The 19,613-nt window shown below is 37.3% G+C and overlaps 1 protein-coding gene across 1 annotated transcript in view; it reads left to right on the forward strand.

Moving 5' to 3' along the window:
* LOC139739356 (multiple C2 and transmembrane domain-containing protein 1-like) overlaps window positions 1-19,613 on the forward strand; it is an 83,016-nt gene that overhangs the window by 51,661 nt on the left and 11,742 nt on the right. The window contains exons 6-12 of the mRNA XM_071649976.1: window positions 11,002-11,190; window positions 12,308-12,438; window positions 13,514-13,700; window positions 15,723-15,777; window positions 16,552-16,590; window positions 17,504-17,606; window positions 18,398-18,500. Of these exons, the coding sequence (XP_071506077.1) occupies window positions 11,002-11,190; window positions 12,308-12,438; window positions 13,514-13,700; window positions 15,723-15,777; window positions 16,552-16,590; window positions 17,504-17,606; window positions 18,398-18,500 (807 nt within the window). The remainder of the gene's footprint in view (window positions 1-11,001; window positions 11,191-12,307; window positions 12,439-13,513; window positions 13,701-15,722; window positions 15,778-16,551; window positions 16,591-17,503; window positions 17,607-18,397; window positions 18,501-19,613) is intronic.

A 19,613-nucleotide genomic window follows, 5' to 3' on the forward strand; every position in this document is an offset into this window, starting at 1 on the left:
CCATTTATCAGTTTACAGCAAATGGTTGTATGGTTTCATATACCATTTGAAGGTGCGCCAAGTTTTTGTGGGACTCGGTTTCAAATGTCTATTGGAAATAGATGTTTTCTGAAGGATGTTTTAGCATGTTTGTCTTATTCTGCTGATAAAGTTGTTAGATACTAGTAGTCCATGTGCATGCATTCATGTTGTTGTGATGCACTTTATAGTTTATGTCAGATGGAAAAATAAAAGAAAAATGGAGACTTGAGTATATGTGTCATGCAAAATTAATCTCATTGTTACTTGAATATCAGGGAGTGACACAATTACAACCATGTGATGCAAATTTAAAGAGGAAAACAACTTAACCATAATGATTATATGGGTTTCTGAGTACTGTAATGAGCATCATGAGTGGCATAATGCTTGGAGGTATATTCCTCCCCTCCCCCTTGTTTTACATCAAGTTCTGTTACAAAAAAACCAAACAAACAAAAGTTCCAGAACAAAGCTTTTCAAATGTTCTTACCAAGCAGTATATATATCTGTCTCAATTATGTCTGTAGATTAGTTGATGTGACAAATTTTAGAGTTTGGCATATCTCTCAGTGACCTATACACTGACCTATTACAGATTTCCTCTGTTTGAATAAGATGTAACAAAAGGTGTTGTATTCCTTGCATTAGAGTATGCTAAATGTTCAACCATTATTGAGGGTGTGTTTTTTTTTTCTTATTATTTTTATTTCAGTTTGGCTAATAGGGCTGATAGTGAGGGTGTCTATTTTTAATTTATTTTATGGTTTCTCTAGAGCTGATAGGGCTGCAGTTTATTCAAAGCATGTCATTTTGTAATCTTGTCATGTACAAGCTAATTGGATGTTATATGATATCAGTGATATGATCACCTAGTCTTCTTTGCTTACAAATGTACATGATTGCAACCAGTACACAGTACTGATGACAGGGTGACAAATTGTCCCATTGAAGACGAGTTCCGAGTATACTCAGGCAGGCGTCTATGGGAAATGCATGTTGTAGCAAAATCAGCTTGTCCTCAACGGGTTAAAGATAACATGACAGGCTAATTTCATATTCAATTTTGATTTGTCAGACTTAACATGCTTTCTCAAAAGCAAGACTAGTAGTGGCAAAGACTCTCCTTGGTGCGTACATGTATGTATGTCTTGGAATAGGTGGAATAGGTCAACATCTTCTGTAGATTACGGCAGACTTATGCCGGTACCTATGGCAAGGTCTTATGTAGTGTAGCTGGGTTACGAGTGCTGAAGGACGCCATTAAGAGCTGTCAGACGAACTTAAATGCCAAGGGCTGGGTCTCTTACCACACATGCTGGATTAACTGTTCGTCTTTACATTTGCTCACTTATGCGCTTAATTTGACTGGCCTTAGGCAATTATGAGGTTGAGTGACTTCAGTGGTTTCCTAACGATAAAACGTGTGTAGGTATACAGTATACATATCAAAACCACAAAGATGAAGTAAGGGACAACTGCTGTCACTGTCTCTCTGTTTTACATAAAAAAGATGTACTCTAAATATCTGTTTTTCCCCTTCATGTTATACATATCAAGCAACACTGTTTTGAATTTTTATGTTTTTTGTTTTTTCTGGTTTTCATTTAATTGATTTCTTAAAGATGATTTGTACCCATTGTACACATTTTACTCTAGGCATTATGTCTGTTGTCGTACGTGCTGTAATATATGTTGGTTTTATTGTGATTTGGGGTCAAATGTCGGTGTCCTGTGACAGGGCAATGGCTGTTTCACTCTTGGTTTATTGGGTACATGTGGTGTTCTTTCCGTTTCTGTTCGTGCACCAGGATTAAATCACAAAGTTAAAATAAGAGTTAGTCAAAAGGCAAATACAGGCAAATTGACATCAGGTTCTTTCAGTTTCCAGAACAGTTACTTCATTCTGCAGACCAAGACTGAGCGCTGAGTCACCACATTGTCTGCAAGTTATTTAAACTGATCCTAGTTCTTCGATACAGAGAAGTACATGTAATGTGATGCCTTGCATGACTTGTACCACATCACAATTTTCAATCGGTGGAGTGATTTATATTCCCTTCACGTTTTGATCATTGCATATACAACCATTAAGGCAACAGCAACTTTCTAGAGAATGATATACATGTAATTGATTCCTATCAAACTGTGACCCGACAGAGGAGTGTTCTGTAGACTCTGTGATTTCACCTCTTTTTATGTCGGACATCATCCTTTGTCCTGGGTCTCATTTAATAAATGATTTATGATCGCAATTATTGATAGAATGGCAACTTCTTGTAGCAGCAGCCAATTAGGAAGCAGGATTCTTGTCATTACGATGACACTTGACATTGCATTAGTTGCTGTCATCATAGCAACTTTTTACGAAATGGGGCCCTGGTAAATTCCTTCCTTTACCAGACGCTATTATATTGTATTCTCAGAAATCAGAGTAGTCATCATAGTAATGATGCTTTATGTCAACGCTAAAAGGAAGAGATGACTCCTTGACAATTCCAAGTGCAAAATTACATTATTTCTGATTCTTGATGTGATTTAGGATATTTTATCAGTTGTGTCTGTCAATGTGTGTAGAAACAAAACAGTGGGAAATGAATTTGAATAGCACCCCCACCCCATAATGCATCATAGGAAATCATCACTGAGAATGGGCTATGTAATGGCAGTTGAGTGATGACAGAACATGAATTGCTGCACTTCTGATATTGTATGAACATCCAAAATATGCATAGAGGTCACCTTTTCTTGACAGGGAGATGCTTTGCATTTGTGTGTGTGTGTGTGTGTAAAAAGAATTACAGAAAGTTTCTGCTTTTTGTTTGGTTGATGAAGAAGCAGTCTGGTGCGAGGTGTAAAACATTACTGTACCTTACATGAAATAAAACAAAGTTAAGTGGAAAGAGAATTGCTTGCACAAGACTGCTACTGTCATCTGTAGGTAGAGTAGCACTCGCACAAAGACTTTCAGAAATATCAGTGATGATGATGATGATGAATACATTTGTACCTGCAGGACAAAGAGTATGTATTTATTTCAGACTAGTCGTAAATCTAGAAAAATACTTCCTAAAATCCTGATAGGTTCTCAGGATTTGCAAAAGCCTGCTATCCGTATGTCAAATCACACTGACCATGGCTCTTTTCTCTCCCTTTTTATGCACACAGCTCAGTCAAAATGAGTCAAAACCTAAGGTACAGTTGCAATGCAAATTTGGTTCCTATCCCTCCCACCCCTGTGAGACCATGTATATGGGTTGGATGTGGTCTCCCCTGAATCTCCTTTGTCAAAATTATGTTGCAGCATTGAAACCTATCTTCTTGCAAAGTTCGATTCAGAATGTGTACACTATGCTTTTTGTACCCTCATACATGTATACACCCTTGCATTTTCAGGTCTATGGGCTCTGCAAAGTATGGTAGATGCTGTAATGAGATTATCTGGAAACCCATATTTTTTATTACGTGCGCCAAGGGAGGAGGTTATGTTTTCGTTACCGTTGGTTTGTTCGTTAGTTCGTTAGTTAGTTCGTTCGTTTGTCCGTGTGCAAAATAACTCAAAAAGTAGTTAACGGATTGGGATGAAACTTGCAGGAAAGGTTGAGAATGACACAAGTACCAAACGATTAACTTTTGGCAGTGATCCGAGAATTTGTTGGGAATTTATGAAGGATTTTTGACATTTTGGCAGGTAGGGTCAAGGAACTTGGGAGTTCAGGCTGCGCGTATTTGAGGTTTGCCTGCGCGCACTAAAGTGCGTGCTCTAGTTTCTGCTGGGGTGAGGCGCGCCGTGTAGCTGAGGGTTTATGACGTAACAAAAGCTTCTATATTGGGAAATCTGGCAACTTTCAGCACACAATGCTATAAGTACGTATTGGTGGAAATCACTCATATCTCTACGGAAGAGCAAGATCAGTGGTGAAAATGATTTGCATGCTTGGCGGAGGTCTGCGCTCTCAGAGTGCTTCTCTAGTTTTTAGATTATTATTATCAATTTTTTTTGCAGACTGGGTTGGTTGAAGCAGGTAGCCTTCAAACTTGGTGAAAAAAAAGGAATAAAAGTTTTCTCTTTATAATGTGAAAGCAACCTTTGCATGGAAAATAAGAACTTTGAGTGATGATGCTGTGAAAACAATAATTGGTAATTAGATGACAGATGATATTGATGCTGGTGATATGAATTGTAGCAAGAATTGATGACAGACCTAACAATGATGATTGATAAAAATATTGGTAATATTGCTGATAATGGAAGAGATGCTGATGATGATAGTGATAAGCGCACATTTTAGTGAACAAAATTGGCCAATCAAGTCTGCTGGTGTTAAGAGCCCTCCCTCCCATGTCTCCCCACCCCCCCCCCCAAAAAAAAGAAGGGGAAAAAGGTGCTACACTGCATGCTCAGATAGTCTTGGGATATAGCTGATTATTACTTTGTAAGCGAGTTATTATACCCATTAATGCATGCAGCTCTCATGCTTTCTCCCACACTTTCTCTCTCTCTCTCTCTCTCTCTTTCTTTCTTGTATTTCTGATGCAAACACATGAGGGGTAACAGCTGTGTTAGCAATCAATATCAGACTTTGAGTAATTGCAGGGCTTATTGGTGGTAATTATTTAGCCAAAGCAATTATGCCACATAGCCGGTTTTTTTTTCCCCACCCATGTCATAGTTAGGTAGTGGTACTGATGTGACTTCCACCCCCACTAACTACCACTACCACCACCGCCACCGCCCTGACAGAAGCTTGCGTGTTTCCATAAATCTTGTTTTGTCACAAATTAGGCTTGGACTTGTCACCCTCTTCTGTGAAACTTGAAAAGCATCTGAAATGTTTTTAGCTGTCATGCGAAGGGATGTGAAAGGATTGGATTGAATGTTTGCTGAAAACTGTCAGTTTGACCACGGGCATGTCGGTTTGATGCTGGAGACGGAATCATTGGATTGTGATTTTGTCACAAGCATATGTTGCAAAGGAATGTTTTTGCTTTAAGCCACGGCACTGAACAGGAACAGAGGATGCTGTGTCCGTGTTAATTGGATTTGTGCATGGTATCACACATTGTTATTTCCATGGCATTGACTTCAATTGCACCTTTAAGAAAAATCTGATAGAATTCTGTCATGCTTCATCTGCATTTTGTCTTTTTTTGAAATAAAAAAGGCATATGTTTTCTGTACATGTGGAATTTAATCACTTTTGAGCAACCTGGACCTTAAAGCCAACATTCTGTGAACATTTTTCAGTCTGTGTGTACTGCTGGTCAAACAGTTCTATTTGCCTACCAATGTGAGTGCCGTGTCATCACTTTTTGAAGCTGAATTGACAGTCGTATGCCTCCTTTTTTCTTGCGCACAAACTTTTATGTTATACTCGGTCTGAATGAAAAGTTTGCAGGTATTAACATCGACAAATGTTGAACCTTTCAACATGATGAGAACAACCATTCAGATGTGAGTGAGTAGTTCAATGTGCAGTTTCATCGACATTGGTCATATTAAAAACAGATATTATTCAGCACATTCTACAGTCTCCATGGAGTGTGGTCATCCTTCTATGTAATGATAAGAGAACACTCTTCCACAAGTGTGCTTAGCTACATTTCTTTTGCTGCCAAGCTCTAAAGTGAGCCGTTTTCTGTCGAGGAAACTTAGCAGTGATTTTGTGACAAAGAGAGTGAACATGTTCGACTGAACTTCTGAGCTGTGCATAAAAGGTTTGTACTTTTTTCGAAACAATGTCTGAGCCGAGCCCGTCATCGGACGAGATGCCGGAGGGCAGTCCCTCCATGGCAACAAATTCTTCCGTCCCCATTTCTACTCCTCCCGCGTCTCCACCCCCTCTCTCCCCCACTGCTGCTCTGGCCACTGCCGCAGCCGCCGGGACGAGCAGCTCGACCACATCTCACTCAAGTTCCTGGGTAAGTTGTGGGATGAAAATGCATCTGCTCCTTCTGTGACATTAGCAGATGTTGACTCAGTTGCTCATCTCACCTCTTTTTCATTTTCTTTTTCTTTATTCAAATTGACGAGGTATATATACCAGGTTTTATGTCTTCTCCCATCTTGAGCCACCTCGTTTTGCCCCATCTTAATTATTGACTTGAAGGAGACAGTATAATCTCACTTGTACTGAACATTTACGGGAAGACAGACTGAGCATGTTGCTCATTTGGCAGCTGTGTTGTAGCACTCAGGAGCTCTGAAAATGTGGGAATTCATGTAGCTTGGGGAAGTAGTCTGCCATAGATAGTTTTCTAGACTGCTTGGAAATGATGAAAGAAATGTTTTGTTTCTTTTTATCATGTCTATGTACATTTAGAGTATATATACTATGTATTTTTAATTCATGTGTGTGTGTGTGTGTGTGTGTGTGTGCATTTGTGCATACGTAAATACAACTATGTTCTCATACTTTGTTTTTCATATGATATTGAATGTTGAAGTAGTGCAAATTTAACCCCAAACTTTTAATGAAAGGCCAAAGAATAGCTATTTATACCTTAATTCCCCCTACAGTACAAGCAAAAAAGAAAAAAAAAATCCATGTCTGCTTGTAATCCAGATGCTGGCAGGCAAGAGATGCATTCATTTAAATTCCATTTTTTTTTTTTCATAATCAGAGCTTGCTGGGCAAGCCTGACAGAAATGCCCAGAAGTGTTTCTCCGTCACTGTACTCCATTCTTATCACATGAAGAAGAAGGAAAAACAACAAAAATCCAGCTATCATTTCTTTTTTAACCCATTGAGGACGAGTCCCGAGTATACTCGGGCAAATGTCCATGTAAAATGTGTGTTGTAGCAAAATCAGCCCATCCTCAACGGGTCAAACCTAATTTTGTAGGTAAAACCTCAGTCCTCTTGCATGAAAAGAAGAAAAACAGATAGCCCACATTGTAGTTTTTTTTGTTTGGTTATCACTCTTATGAGATGCTTTCCATGGTGACTGATAATATGATTATACACTGTGTGATTATCACATAGCTATCACTTCACTGCCATGAAATGCAATTAGCCGGGGATGTGTGTTTTGAGAGAAATTAGTGGAAATCAGAATTCTCCTGGATGCCACATGATTGGAATATTGTAAATTGGTGCTCATGATGTATTAGTTTGTTTGCAGTCTTCAGCCACTGTTTGATGACCTCTTTAGTAGAATGAATGTGATGAGATGTGTTTAATATAAACTGTCAGATGTCATGCACAGGTATCACACGTGTATCCTGCAAAATTAGCAAATTTTTGATAATCAAACACATATCACTATCATGTCACGCTTCCTCTTGCTTTGAAAAACCCTTTAAGCTACATGAAGATATGATGACTCAGATGATATTTATGAGCTTTTATGATGTTGTAACGTACTAGATATTCATATCTTCAGGAAAAATTTAAAGGACAATTTCTAATTTAGTCCCTTTGGAAAGCCCTGTTTGCTACATGTAAATATGATGACTCAGATGATCACAAGCCAATAATGTTGTAATGTATTCATATCTTCCAGAAAAATCTACAGGACAGTTTTTAATTGTAGCCCATTTGGAAAGCCCTATAAGTCACATGGAAATATGATGACTCAGTTGACTACAAGCTATTATAAAGTTGTATACATACAGAGACTCCAACTCTCCTGCTTTCAACAGGAGACCTCCCGCCGAAAGCCCATATTTGCAAAATCTCCCGTTCTCCCGCTTGAGATTTAATTTCTCCCGCCCTGGCTCTGTGTCTTCTGTTGGAAAGGATTTCTTGGTTATTGCCAACCTATGTTTAAAAATAAGCCTTAGATATCACGAGAGAGCATCTAGAACCCTAGAGCTTGGACCCCGGCAGCAAGGAACTTTGCGCTCGTGATGTGTGCTTCGTGCACATCAACTTGGAGTCTCCCGCTTGCTAGGGGCTTTAGGCGGGAGAATCTCCAGATCAGAAGGTGCTTGGGGTTGGAGTCTCTGTACATGCCTCCCAGGAAAACTTGGAATGGCAAAATATAATTTCAAGTCCTTTTTGCTGCAGTGATGAAGTCATAAATTTATGTGATATGCCATTTCAAATGAAGCATAGAATGAACCAATGAATGCATGACAGAATAGAGGGGGAAAAAATAATTATTTTGGATGAATGATTCAGTAGGTTTATTGCTTTTCATCTTTCAAAAGAATAGAACAGTTAAAAATGTTACAGTAGTAGAAATGAAAACTATGTTACAGTCATACCTAGTGTAATCAGTCATACAATGTAGAAAAAGAAACAAAAAGGAAATACAGTGAAAAGCATACAATTTAAGTTCGTGAAAATGTGAGTCAAAAGAAAAGAGCATGGAGCTTTGCAAAATCATATTTTGGTGTAATTATACAAAATACAGTTAAACAGAAAGGCAGTACTTACAATTTCACTTTTTGTTACTTACTAATTATGGAATGAGTAAAATAATGATGAAGCAAGTTCATTGTTACCATTCGTGTTGTATAAAGAATACTCAAGTGACTGAATGACAGACTGACTGACTTAATGAATGAATAAATGAATGAATGAGTAAATGAATGAATGAATGAATGAATGAATAAATGAATGAGTAAATGAATGAGTGAATAAATGAATGAATGAGTAAATGAATGAATGAATGAATAAGTGAATGAATGAGTAAATGAATGAAATGAATGAATGAGTGAGTGAATGAATGAATGAATGAATGAATGAATGAATGAATAAATGAATAAATGAATGAGTAAATGAATGAGTGAATAAATGAATGAATGAGTAAATGAATGAATGAATGAATAAGTGAATGAATGAGTAAATGAATGAAATGAATGAGTAAATGAATGAATTGATAAATAAATGAATGAGTAAATGAATGAATGAATAAATAAATGAATGAGTAAATGAATGAATGAATGAATAAATGAATGAATGAGTAAATGAATGAATGAATAAATAAATGAATGAAAGAAAGCTATGGAGAGAAAAGAAGTGCCAGTTTATGTTATCAACCAGTCATAGATTATGTATGGCATGGAAGTGATAATGAATTCATGAAATGACTGCCAAAATTAAGAGATGTGAATATGAATATGAAGAAATGCTGCAAGTGGATAAAGTGGTGCTATTAAGGAAAGCATGATAAATATACTATTTAGAAAAAAGCCCCATTTATACTTTGACTGGTAATATCATTAATAAAAGAAAGTGGCATTCAGGCAGTATATGGGAGAGGGAGAGAGAGTTAAACAGAAATCTATACAAATAGAAATTTAAAAAAAAATCTTTTTTGACTTTTAGGGGTAGTCTATTTTAAAGTATCTTATGACTTCCATTTTGGAAATCAATTGTAAATTAACTGGTTGGATGATTCTATTAAGGTTTGAGGTTTACCAGTGGATGGACAAAAAGTAAAGAGAATAAATTCATATAGTTGTTTTGAGCTGTGGATATGCCATCCTGCAGGTCACCCCATATGAGAGACAGAGAGAGAGAGAGAGAGAGAGAGAGAGAGAGAGAGAGAGAGAGATGTTTTGTAAGTAATATGTCTCTATACCACAAATATATGCATATACACTTTGTATAGCTAAATATAGGAGCAAGAGACATCAATCGCAGATTGTATAACAAGAATCTGTTGATACTCAACTCACAGACATACATACACACACACACACCAAAAAAAAATGTAAGTGGTTTGTTTTGAATTGCAGAGTGAGTTTGCTAGATATTATTCCACTTTCACCCTCAATTTGCGCATGGAATGTGGAAAGTTGGATGCCCTCTCCACACCCTTGACTTGCCGAGGATGAGATGGAGTAGGATCAAATGGCCCTTGTATCCGCCCCGTAGAGGGAGGCTCGATTCACATGAGAACACTTGAGTACGCTGGAGAAGGCAAATTATTTACGTATATATGCACGATGGTGTATTGTATTTGTGGTGTCTGGGCCGACCCTCTTCGGAAATTCAGTCTCTCTCCCTCTCTCTCTCTTGCTCTCTCTTTCCTATTCTCTTTATCCATCTGTTGATTTGTTTTGTCCATTTTATTTCCTACCTCGCTAAATATTTTCTCCACCTGACATTTTCTGTGTCAAAGTGGAAATTTGATTGGCTGGCCCCTTTGGGCAGTTGTCTCAGTCTCTTTGACAATCATGATTTACTTATATGTATGTATATATATAGATATATATTTTTTTCTGTTGCAGATCTACCAAAGCTCAGGGATTTATGATGAGGCCTAATTTAGAATTTTGTGTTGTTCATGCAATAATTGGAGGATTTCAGGTATCAGATTTTGATGAATGGGGGACTTGAAATTTCATCAAAATTGTGATATTTTCTCTCTTTTTTTTTGCAGTAGAATTGAATCTTAAGAAAATGTAGTGAGTGGCAGAATCATGTACTGTATGTAATGAAATTCAGTGTGGCACTTGAAAAAGAAATTCAGCAATCGTGTGTTGAGTGCTGGCAGGCCTCTCGCTTTTTTTTTCTAATTTTACATTTTTGAGTATGAATTAAAATGTAGTTCTTAGTATGTCAAAATATGAAAAACCAAAGTTAAGAGATCTCTGATCTTCACCACCACCATGCAGGAAAAAGAACTTACAACCTTGGAAATTTTTTTTTTTTAAAGTACTGCCATTATGAAATATGTGAACGAGCATTTCAAAATGTCAAATCATATCAGAAAAAAAAGGCACTGCCATCTTGAAACAGTAATTCTTGTTGATACAATAACAGCTATAATCATGCTGATTGTAACGGTACACTGTGCTCAAATAAATATTTAGTGCTTGTGTTGGCCTGTCCGTCACTAGTGAATAATCCAATGTGTAGCATGAAGTTTGATCATATTGTGGTGCTGCATTTCCAGTGAAGATTCCATTTAATCTAGTCATGAGAAGCATGGACTGTGTAAAAGTATCAAAACTAGAGTATTCCAAAGAATGACCCCTGTGCAATGCTATTCACCCTCCCTCCTCCCCATCCCTATTTAATGCAGTTCAGCCTCAGACTCAGGAGAGACAGCGAGATGCGGTCGGCCACCCAGCGGAAGGGCAAGTCCCAAACCTGGGTAGGGGTGGTCACCATCACGCTGCTGGAGGGACGGAACATGATCCCCATGGACGACAACGGCTTCAGCGATCCCTACGTCAAGTTCAAACTGGGCGGGGAGAAGTGGAAGAGCAGGGTGAGTTATCCTTGACTGCAAACATCTACTCTTTTCTCAGACTTTTAAAACAGGGAAATGCTCAGTATGTGTGTATACATACATAATGTTTATAAAGTACATGCTAATACAGTATACCAGTAATTATTATGCACATGCATAGAATATTGCAGGGACTCTTGTGGGGAAAAGAAAAATCATACTTTAAGCTCTATTTGTGCAACTGTTATGTGGTAAACATCCATTATCCACTTGAATGCAGAGTCCTATGATAGAGGCAACTTTTCCCAACATTGTTCCTCGAAGATGTAATGTCTACTAGCATGTAGATATAAGTTGCACTTGGTTAGGCTTAGTGCCGTTTTTCACTCGTTGTTTTCCTGTCACTTACAACTTCCCTTGGCTGCATTCTTCTCTGACCCTTTCTTTCCAAGAAATGGTTATTTCCCATAATTCAGTGCGAGGCACATCTCGGCCACATGGGTAATGGCTCAAACCCTTTCATTGGTACCATGATCTTTTGAATGTGATCTCCCTGATGAGTCATACTTAAAGGCATAATTTACTATTTGCAGATGAAAGAAGAACCCAGCATTAGTACTTCAAAATAGTTCTAAAATGTGAGTTAAGGATATTGTAGAAACAACATGTAGAAATTTGAACCAGTATAATCGATGTTTAATATTGTTAAATATATAAAATGTGAACAATAGTTATAATAAAAATGTTCAGGTGCGAGTTTCTTCACTTTGCCTCCCTCTACAAATTAAATTTGTTAAGATCGTAACTGCTGATCTAAATGATATCTTTGTTTCTTTCATCTAATAAAAATGTTTCCAGACTAAGCCATCTACAGTTATAGTTTAATGAGAAAAATAGTGATATCTCCTTGTATTTTATTCTTCATTGCAAAAATGTTATATGGTAGGATGTTTTGTGATACAACTGACCTACATATATGCATCAAAAGTGATATCTTGAGCATTTTTTAAAATCACTGCTCCCAAAGGTAAACAGTACCTTTATCCCTTTCTGTGCCTGGGACTTTGGACAGTTTGTAATACACAGTGGGATATTCTGTGCCCATTGGCACTCAAACACACAAAGGATCAGTAGACAAAAATGAATTTCTTTGAAGGTGGAGAGCAAGACACTGAACCCGAAATGGATGGAGCGGTTTGACCTGCGCATGTATGAGGAGCAGTCTTCCACTCTCGACATCTCAGTTTGGGACAAAGACCTCGGCTCAAAGGACGACATCATGGGAAGGTGAGGAGAAGGAGACAGGTTTCAGTCCAGTCACTGAAAGCTCTACCGACTTCCGTCATAGTAATGATATTAAAGTTTCTCTTGCAATTTTGTCAATCTGAACTGATGATGATAAGTTTCACTTGCAATATTATGTCATTCTCAATTCTGATTGGTCAGATTGCTGCAATTCTCGATGCTGATTGGTTGTATCGACTCACAGGCGATGGTTGTTGCTGGCGATTGACTGCTGAGTTGTTGGGGGTTTTTTTGCAGCCCTTGTACAAATTGTAGCATTCTAAATGCACGCCCAGAGTGGACAGATTACATGAGAAAAGAGAAAATAACTGAAAAAAAAAAGACATTAAGCTCTATGGTTCAGAAGAAATTGAACTAATGAGTGTAACAATGTCAGTAAAATATGGGGGATTTATTCATAGCACACCCAAAATTTGAGTTGAGTACTATTTGGATGTGGGTGCCGAGCAGTAAATATTTCAAGATTTATTTAGACAGTACTTAGTGGAAGAATGAATTCAAAATAAAATGGTTTTATAACATGAGGGAAATGAGGATAGTGTAGAAGTTTTAACAAAATTTAACCAAAATTCACAAATAAAACAAACTCAATTTAGTACAGCGGTACACATATTCTTTGTATGTATTGCCTTGTGCAAAATTTGGCATGAGGAGAACTGATAAGGAAGTTTAATGTAGCCACAAATTTATTTTAGAAAGGAAATTCAGATAAATACCTTTGCCAAATGGTAACACACAGATGCATTTTTTTCAAACGATCCATCAAAACAAATGGAGTACTAATGCACACACATTGTTGACAAGAGTTATGTCTTCAATACTGCCTTTGGTGTATAGAAATGTAAAAAAGCATGAAAACTGCACATATTGATGAGAATTATTCTATGTTGTATCGTAGAACAACAGTAAGTCATATGTCTGCCCAGTCAACCAAACAGAGACTGTGAATCTGAAATGCATGTTTGAAACCTGTGAACGGATGCTGGATAGTGAGAGAACATTTTAGGCCAAAGTCTTGTTGATAGTTTTTGTGGTGTTGACCATTTCCCCACTCCAGGGCCCAGATTGACCTGTCGACCCTGGACATGGAACAGACCCACCAGCTGACCGTAGAGCTGGAGGACAATGCAGGCACCCTGGACATCCTGCTGACCATCAGTGGGACAGTGGGCACAGAGAACGTGTCGGACCTGGCCAGCTACAAGCAAGACCCCAACCTCAAGAGGGAGCTGTACCTGAAATATGTGAGTTTGACCCTAACATGTTTCAATCTGATGCCTTACATCTCGGTGTGATTGAGTAGTAGTCATTTTGAAAAAAAGCTGATCTTTTCAGTCTCCCCCACTTGGTCAGATTGATTCGGGCGTAATGCCCCGGTTCCACAGAGATTTCTTTTTCTCATCGGTCACTGAATTTTTTTTTGCTTCAGGCCAACTACCGAAGTGCATCACATTACAGTCTGATAAATCCGACTTGTGTTTGTTGACTACCAGGTCAGTGTTAGATGTGTCGGGCATTATTGAATAAACCAAGATTATCTGATGTGGACATGTCTGACACTGACCTGTGAGTCGTATTCATCAGACTGTGATCCGATACACTTTGGTAAGTGGCTGGAAGCAACAAACTTTGCTTGTGACGAGTGACCGATGAGAAAAATTTCTGTGGAATGGGGGTGTGATACTTACACAATCTCCTGAAGAGTCTGCTCTTATTAAAAGGGATCAGAAACTTCCATTTGCATACAATGCAAAGTTTCAAATGTGAGAGTACACATTTCACTGTATTTGGCACAAATATGAATAATGCATGGTCTGGCACTAAATCCCCTTGCTTCCATTAAATATTCCATCACACATGTTAGTTTGTATGATTAGTAAGCGGGAGAGATATTTTGTATGACAAATTATTCCCCGTCTGATCCAATGTCCCACGCTGTGTGAGCAGAAAAAATAATTTGCCTCAGAAATGTTGCTGTAATATTGCCTCATATAAGTGGAGTTCTCATTTAGCCATGTCTCAGTTAAGCACGGGTGCCTGCACTATAGTGAAGAAATGGAGAAATATAAATGTAGATCTCCGTAATATAGAAATGAGTATGAACTAGTTCTTCCTCATCAAAGGCAGTTGTACAAACAGGAAAACTTTCATGTATGTCAAGATTAATTGACTTTCTTACTTTTTTGTCATTTTCTTTGCTATTTGCATCTAGTCTTCCCTCATGAGAGGAAGATGTATGTGTTTGAAAAGACTAATGACAATAAAAAGTTAGATAAATGATAGTTATTGTTAGAGAAGTTATGGAAAGGATGGAGACAGATTAGTCACATTTTCAACAAGCCAGTACCATGGCCAGGTAGTCAATTGAAAAGGCTGTTGAAAATTTTGTAATGTTGGAAATAGCTCCCTCATGGCATTTCAAAAAAAAAGAAGAAGAAGAAAAGAAGCCATTTTGGTCATATACAGTTGTATTGCTGATATGAATTTTACATGTATTTTGAAATTAGCTTGTTAAAAGCTTCTAACCTAATCTCATTACTTCTTAACCAGTGACATTTCATGTCTATGTGTTAAGTTGTTTTGACTTCAAATAGTTAATCAAATTTACTGGTATACACAGATATTGCAGCATTTAGTCTGTAAACTCAACCATTTGCAAGTCATGTCAAATCTCCTGAGAATTTGTGTAAGGTGATTTATATGTAGAACAACCAACTTATTGCCTTGTATCTAGATCAAATTGGTTCTATTTGTAGAATTATTAAACAACACATGTCAGCCAAGCACGAATACCTGGATGAATATGTGGGTTCATTGCATACAGAGTAGATGTAAGATGTGCTGGTGATTATAGTCTCCTTAGTATCTTGAAATGCGAAGGAGATGATATTTAGGCGGACACTAGGTGATATTTGCTTCAAAAGTGTCTGGTGCTGGATCATTTTCCCCGGGGAACCATGATAAACCAAGAGCTGCTATAAATCTTGCCTGATGCTTACATGTACGTGCAGATGATAAAAATTGATATGCCAGGGAATAATTTTCCCGATATCACATCGCAATTCGCTATGCATTTTTATACTACTGCTACACAAACTAACTTTTGTGTAGCAGTTTTCTTCCACAGAAGTGTACAGAATACCATTTAAAATATTATTCATCAGTTGAAATTGCTAATCAAATTTGAGTTGGAAAATTATTCCCTGTATGCCAAGGAAATAATGCAAATAAAAAGTGACCTTGTTGTGGATGTTTCTGTTTATCAGGGACTCCTGAATTCACTGAAGGATATCAAAGATGTTGGATGGCTGCAAGTTAAAGGTATATTTGTATATATATCCCTATATGTTTGTGATATTTGTTCCCCATCACAGTGGAAACCCTGATTAAGTTGCTGACTTTATGTATGAGAAAATTGCAATACCAAGTAATGTTGCTGAAAACTAAAGAAGCTTCATATTTGTTCCCTAAATGAGAACCTTGGAACATCAGCTACACTGTACTTCCCATCCAAATATCACAGCAGCCTATGTAATGCTTTGAATTAGGATATTTGCAGTCTTTTGCAAAGCATGTTACCATAGCATTTTTAGTTGACCTTGTGTGTTTAAATTTTTGATCTCATGCATGTTTCACTGTATCCTCAAGGCCAATGACGTCATTAACTCACCTTTTGCACATTCGTATTGACTGGGTAAGAACTGTTTTGTGAAAATAAGCAAATCCTCATAATATTTCATAGGATAGGTTCCTTATTTTTCATCTGGTTTTGATCAAATTTTCACTGTTGTACATATAGATTGTTACTCTCTCTTTTGTTTTTCTTTTTTTTTTGTGATGATTTTTTGACTAGTTCCAAATTCCCCTTTAGTATACCAGCCTCGTGTTTACTCATCTGCACTGGAGTGCTACAAGCATGTATGTTCACAGTTAACTAGCACATGGTGTAGTCCCAAGTGAACATTTTCACAGAATCAACACAACCCTTGTCTTTACCTATTGATCGACACTTCTAATGTTCTGCCTTAGTGAAATGATTGTTTACTGGTTTGTTCCATTTTTTATCCTATGTTCTGCTTTTGTTATTTCCAATAGTCATTAAGGCCCAGAATCTACAAGCAGCTGACATTGGAGGTATGTGTGAACTATGTAACATGTTTTATAAATGTTCTATGCACCCCTTCTGGGCTTTGTTTTTGGCCAAAATTCTATTAATGCAAGAATGGATAGTGGGATTGTTCTGATTAATGTGTTGCAGCTGCTGGTAATAGTGAAGTATTGTATGTACAACTGTACAATGAGGTGATGCATAGTGTGGGACATCTGCTTATACAGGCAGGCATAAGGAGGGATTATGCTCAGTGGTTTAACCCGTTAGCTCCTTGGATAATTCTTCAGCAGAAATGATCACGGTATACTCATTAAATTGGCAACGCTTCATTTTACTGCTTATCCAATATTGGTTAGATTCACTAAATCTGTACAAAATCAAGAGAGTAAGTTACACAAAGGTGCCAATTTTAGACAAATATTAACTTTCATCTGCTTAGATGTGTTGCCAATGTAAGGATCACTTTTAGATAAAGCAATTTGATTGTATTTAACCAAAATATGTGTGCAATCAAAGCGATATTGTTATTCTGTGAAATACTGGCAGTGAATTAAAAAGATCGTAACAATGAGTTAAAACAACAACATCTTCACCCTATCAAGCATAGTGTTTTGCAACTATTCCCTTTTACTTCTTGTGTGAGTATTTCATAATTTTTAAAACATATTACTGTAACTGTATTTGTTTATAACAAGTTTTGTCCTCGCTTGTTTTGATGATTATGTGACAATTGGGCTTTGATGAGTCAAAGTTCATTATCGACTGAATTCTTTCTAGAAAGGTCAATCTCCCTCCCTCTCGATATTTTCCAGAGTGTTCTGATGAATTTAAGACATAGTGAACTGTGAATCTCCAGAGTCCAAGATTGATGTGGTTTAATCCCATCTGGTAGATATGGAATCGTCTATTTTTTTTTCTCTCTGGTCTTTGCTGCAGGAAAGAGCGACCCGTTCTGTGTTCTGGAGCTTGTCAATGCTAGACTACAGACGCAGACCGTCTACAAGACGTTACATCCAGAGTGGGGCAAGGTGTTCACATTGTGAGTTTAGAACAGAGACTAAATCCTGCAGTGATACAATGTATGTACCCAATGCTGTACATCATATGCTGTAGAGAACTATACTCATTTATAATATTGCAAATAAGAATAGTTTTTCACAAAAGTTGGTATGTCCAAAATCATTCACATGTCGTTATTTTTGCAATAGAAAGTTGAACTTGAAATTGTGAGAATTTCTGCACTGCGAAATATTTCACTTTTACAGTGCATGTACATGATCGTCTTAAAATTGAGTTGTGACATCATGCAGAAGTTTTGAGGAAGGAGTGGCTACAGTGTATATATTTTATGTGTTGTTTTAATATCCCATTACAACTAGGTCTACACATTTAGTATCTATTGGGTATTTAAAAGTCTTCACAGTTTACAAGGCAATAGTGCATTTATTGTGAGGTATTTGGAAAGAATTGCCTTGTGAATTGATATTCTGAAATGCATTTTTACATCTGTTAAAGATTGAAGCTGAAGATTTAGTAGTCAGAGTGTTTGTGGCTCTTCTAAATGCACTCATTGTAAGAAGGGTGGTATATCGTGAATGATTTATGAGGAAATAACTGTTTTTAGAAAATGTGTACATTAAAATAAGAGTGATTAGATCAGATTAAAGTAAAATAATCCAGGTAGATTGAAGAAAAAAAAATGTATACATGCTTCATTAGAAGATATTTGTTGGCATGTCATGTGTGCCTTGTAGAACGCTTAAAATACTGGTAATGCCTGGCCTAAATTCATGCGTGTTTTATCCACATTTTGTCTTGTGTGTCTTAAAGCCAAGTGAAAGACATTCATTCTGTCTTAGAGGTGACGGTCTTTGACGAAGACAAACACGGCAGCCCAGAATTCCTCGGAAAGGTCGCCATTCCTCTCCTAAGGGTAATTATGCAGAGAAATTAATTTCACCTGAACCATAAAAAGTGATTAATTGCATAATCTACTTCTGGCCTATGAAGAGCCATGTTTGAACTCACCTGCGTAGAAGAGGAAGTGTGAGTGGTGTATGCTGGAATGATGATGGATCAAAGTCCAATTCTTTGGCAGATTTGTGATGCATTTCACATGCAACTTTTCATGCGACATGATGCAATGTGAGGGAACATGTGGTCGTATATTTGACCTTGGTGTTTGATTGCATAGTCTTAGAAACCATCAGAAATACACAAAGGCAAAGCTCTGCTTCTCTGTCACACTTGTAATAAAGAACAAATTCTACAACTTATGAGAATATGGGAGTAAACACTGCACAAGAAACATGACAGTAAAAGCCTTATGCCCTCTACCTAGCAGTTCTTTGACATGATAAAAATGTGATGATTTGCATTGAATTATGAGTTTTATGGGTTCCCTATTAAAAGGAACAACTATCAACTTCTGACTGACAGACTGGGTTCTCTAGGTCCCCTTTAAAGGACTAGAGAGTGGGGATATAGTGCCTAGGAGCTGTGGCACAACCACTATAGCCAAGGGATTTGAACCAGTGACCTAGTGGTTTGTGGTTTTATCCACTGAGCCACAGTGGCTCCTCATGCACTTTTAATGCCTCAATCCCTGTAGTGAGTAATTCCAAGAACCTATTTTGAATTCACACATCTATTATTAAATCGAATATATACATAGAGATGGTGTACTCGACCACTTCACAAAATATTCAGCCAATTTCTTCTGAAGTGGATTTTCAGCGCCAAAACTTTACCTGGGCTTTGAATGCTACAGTAGTAGAAGTCCTGTGCCTGTTTTGGGCAACATTATGACAAGTTATGGATAAAAGCCAACTGAGTAAAAAGAAATTGGGAAATAGTCTGGGACATCAACTATATCTCTGTAGAAGTTTTAATTCAGAAATGTGACAGTTTGAGAAGGGATTTCAAAAATGTGTTGTTAATGTTTTCTTTTAAACTCTATTTAGTCATTTTCTTTTCTGACTGTCTACCAATGTCCATTTTTCTTTTGTCTCACTGGTTTGTTGCTTTGATTTCTTGTGTGGTTTTA

The sequence above is a fragment of the Diadema antillarum genome, unplaced genomic scaffold, assembly GCF_040938485.1.
Source record: "Diadema antillarum isolate AM-2024a unplaced genomic scaffold, OU_Dant_1.0 seq00000798_RagTag, whole genome shotgun sequence".
Lineage (NCBI taxonomy): Eukaryota > Metazoa > Echinodermata > Echinoidea > Diadematoida > Diadematidae > Diadema > Diadema antillarum.